The 3,829-nt window shown below is 40.8% G+C and overlaps 1 protein-coding gene across 1 annotated transcript; it reads right to left on the bottom strand.

Moving 5' to 3' along the window:
• Positions 1-495: 495 nt before the first annotated feature.
• On the bottom strand, positions 496-3,398 carry LOC121379775 (neuronal acetylcholine receptor subunit alpha-10-like). The gene is made up of 2 exons (XM_041508427.1): positions 3,259-3,398; positions 496-736 (listed from the first exon to the last, which is right to left on the bottom strand). Exons 1-2 carry the CDS (start codon positions 3,396-3,398, stop codon positions 496-498), a joined length of 381 nt encoding a protein of 126 aa, XP_041364361.1.
• Between the last annotated feature and the right edge of the window lie 431 nt (positions 3,399-3,829).

The raw sequence follows: 3,829 nt of genomic DNA, 5'->3' as shown, positions 1-3,829 counted from the left end.
GATAGCTGAGGTGTGTGCCCAGGACAGCGTGTTTGAACCTTAATTAGATTATAAGAACGAAAATAATCTGAAATGAAATGAATTGAAATGCTAGCCATAAAATACTGAATGATAAAAATATTAATAATTAACGCAATGGTCCCATGGATGTAGCGACTTATATGCAATTTATTAACACTATTCTCCACCTAACTCAAGAAACCCGATTTTAAACATGTTTCACAAAGCGAAATTACGGTCATAGAATATAAAAAACCTACTTCACATCGTGTATAACGTCTACAATGTTACGGAGGAAGGTGGACTCTTTATAGAGTGTTTATATGGACCCTTTATATCATTATTCAGCTTCAAGTCGACACTTAGATAGCCTGGCTACATCCTGGAGTCCACCGAGAGGGGTCGACTCTACGACCTAATCGCTTCCTAAAGCGAGAGTCCCTACCCACTAAGCTAACCCCACAACCCGGCTACAGCCAACTCCCTGCAAATCTCTCAATGCTGCCTCTCTCGAAATCTGAACGTGTACGTGATATCCGCGTATCCTTCTGGACAGCATTGGTGGTAGAGTACATTGCGTGTGGCAGTAGAGTTGAGTATCTCCCACGTGGGGTTCTGTCCGTAGAAGGATATAACAGCCGCGTCACCACCCGACTCACACTGAAGGTCGAACTGTTGGATGTTGTAAACCCAGGATCCAAGTTTCATCTTGCATTCCAATATGCCGCCGTCTCCACTGGGTTTGTGTCAGGAGGTACGGAATCGGACTGGGTTCACGAGCAGTATTTCTCCATAACTCGTCACCATAGCCAAGACATCTGCCATTGTCTTCATTTCACGACTGCAAAGAAAAATAGTAATCTGACGAAAGTTCCCTTTTCTCGTAGTTATGAAATATGAAATGCTTAAAGTGACAGACCCTAGTTTTTAAACACTACGGCGTATTTTTCACTATTAAAGCTATTTATTTTATTTTAATTTAAATTAGAAGTAGTTACATTTTAATATTTAGGATATTCATTTCCGAACACTGAAGTGGTTCTGGTCATCCAGGTTTTTGTAATACCCCAACATGCATTTTTCCTAATTGTAAAAACGCAAGTTCGTCTGAGAAGTAATGGTTATCGAAACAAGCTCTGGTCTATTTTTGGAAGGTATTTCCCCGTTAAAACATCACATATGTGGTGCAGGTTTGAAAATTAATTAAAAATAGTGTTCATTTTCACAGGCTGAAATTAGGGTGTGCGCTTTTAAACCTCGAACTATGTTCAGATTAACTCGGTTTAAAAAGAACCATAGAAACCATTTCGCATGCACAGTCATCAGTTCCAACAACTTTTCAACGGCGATGTAGACTGGATGGTTACCATAAAATTACAAAGGTCATCTGGTCTGAATTCGAGCAATGCATAGTAGTGAAACTTTCAAGGAGAAATCGGACTCGTTTGGAAATACTTGAAGTATGTAGTCATAGTAGCTGTTGGGGCGGGACGTAACCCAGTGGTAACGCGCTCGCTTGATGCGCGATCAGTTTGGGATCGATCCCCGTCAGTGGGCCCATTGGGCTATTTCTCGTTTCAGCCAGTACATCACGACTGGTATACCAAATACCGTTGTATATGCTATCCTGTCTATGGGATGTGTCACGGGGATTCTATAATACCCGCAACTGAATAAAACACGATTGTCCAAATATCTCTCCAAACTGTATATCTATTAGATCTCTCTGTAACGGGCAGTTATACCCTAATGTGGCTCGTCTAGGTATGATCAGAGATAAGATCTTATATAAAGTATATATTATTATAACACGTTTAGTTCACTAGAAAACACAACAAAAACACAATACACTTTGGAATCTGTATTAACCTACGCAGACCAATGTACTGCCGCAGTAGTTAATTAATAACAACAATAATAACAACCCAGGAACTGATCACTTAATTAGTTAATCTCTAGGTGTCTAGTTTACACAATATTCTAATCACTTCACCGTGACACAACACCCACACGTGTGATAATTGAAAAAAGCTTCCAGGGGAACTTAATTAATAAAGGAATTACAGCTCTATTCCTAACTGGTTAATTTTTAATTAACCCTAACTACTCATTCAGTAACCTTGTAACACCGAATTAATACTGGTACCTATCACAATAAAGACAATAACCTACAGTTTACCTAGGTCTTCTAGGATGACTGGCTAAGCTTTATATTACCAAATACTCGTATAATGTTAGAACAAAAAGTCTACGATTTACTTCGTCAGATGACCGAAGACACTGTCTAAAGAATATTGGTATAATACAGTATTAAAATATTTAAAGTCACATCAATCACATCAAGGTTATACAACAGAGCAGAAATAATATATTTACCAAAGTCCAAACGGACAACGTTCCCCCGGGATACCTTCCTATGGTTCTCCTAGATATCTCTAAACCCTAGCTATTTATTCAAAACTCTCAGAGACAGCGAATATCGCCTGGGGGTACAACGCGGTACCTCACCTGTCATCTGATATTCCACCTCTCCCAGAGTCGGTATATTTTTCTCTGACCGTCAGACTGGCCGTCGCCATCGTCGCCAAATCACGGTTGTAAAAACCGCACTCGCGGAGGTATTACGTAACTACTCGCCACATGGCCTCCGCACTTGGCTGGGTGTGTATTAGAAAGTACAGCTCGAGGACCGTCGCGCAGAAGTATTACGTAACAAGTTGCCCACCTGGGCTAAGTGCAATGAACTGCACACGGCCCTCTAACACAATTAATATCGCCACAGGCGAAAACAAAATTAAGAGCATGTTCCGTCACAGGATGGTATATATAAAAGTTCCCTTGCTACTAATGGAAAAATGTCGCGGATTTTCTCTCTTGGATTATACTACAAAATTACCAAATGTTTGACATCCAATAGCCGATGATTAATAAGTCAATGTGCTCTAGTGGTGTCGTTAAACAAAACAAACTTTTTTTTATCTTAGCTGTTGATGCACAGTACTGTGGTCTATTAAAGTGCCCCACGGGGCCCAGTAACTCTGAATTCAGCAGGTAGGGTTTCAGTTAGTGTTACCCCACCCTTGGTCAACACCAATATATGGAATACCCATCAAGCTACATACACAGCTTGGATGTTCAAACTGTGTTTGTTGGGGCTGATACCGGGATATGAACCCAGTACCTAGCACTCTTAAAACCATTAGCTCATCCACTAAACCACAGGTAGAGGCTAATATCGACTCGCCTACACAAGTTCACCTGTTGTGGAGCACGATGTCCGGTTTCCATATAAGGTCCTGGGACAATGCGATTTCCCTGACACCATAGAGTTCCGGATCCCACGAGAGTCTGGTGTCAGTCCACTGTAGTTGAATCCAAGCCTGGACATCAATGTACATCTCTTTGGTGTTCCACAAAAACAAATGTTCACAACCTTTGATATACCAGTCGTGGGGATCTAGATGGGACGGTGAAACCACCAAACTTTGGCGACATGTGGAGTTTTAGAAAATTCTATAGCACACATCCATCAATTAGCAGTACAGACGGTGAACAAGTTGCATCTGTATTCAGGTTTGACTGTATAGGGTTAAGTCTCTCTCCTGTTAAAAACTTCGACAGAAATGACTTCGCGCTATGATTTTGACCTTGCGCGAACCCTTCCAAAGCTTAAAACTACATTCCCTGGAATATTTTTATTATTTAAGCATATAGAACAGAAAATCCAATTACGTTTGGTGCATATATGACGCCGCACTCCGCATTGGTTTCACTACGCTGGCTTATCCAGGTCAAAGACAAAGCCATGATTTTGAAAGTGGAACACTTT

Source organism: Gigantopelta aegis, chromosome 8, assembly GCF_016097555.1.
Source record: "Gigantopelta aegis isolate Gae_Host chromosome 8, Gae_host_genome, whole genome shotgun sequence".
NCBI classification, from domain to species: Eukaryota; Metazoa; Mollusca; class Gastropoda; order Neomphalida; family Peltospiridae; genus Gigantopelta; species Gigantopelta aegis.
Note: the sequence above shows the minus strand (reverse complement) of the source record. Positions and strands in the feature narration are given on the sequence as shown.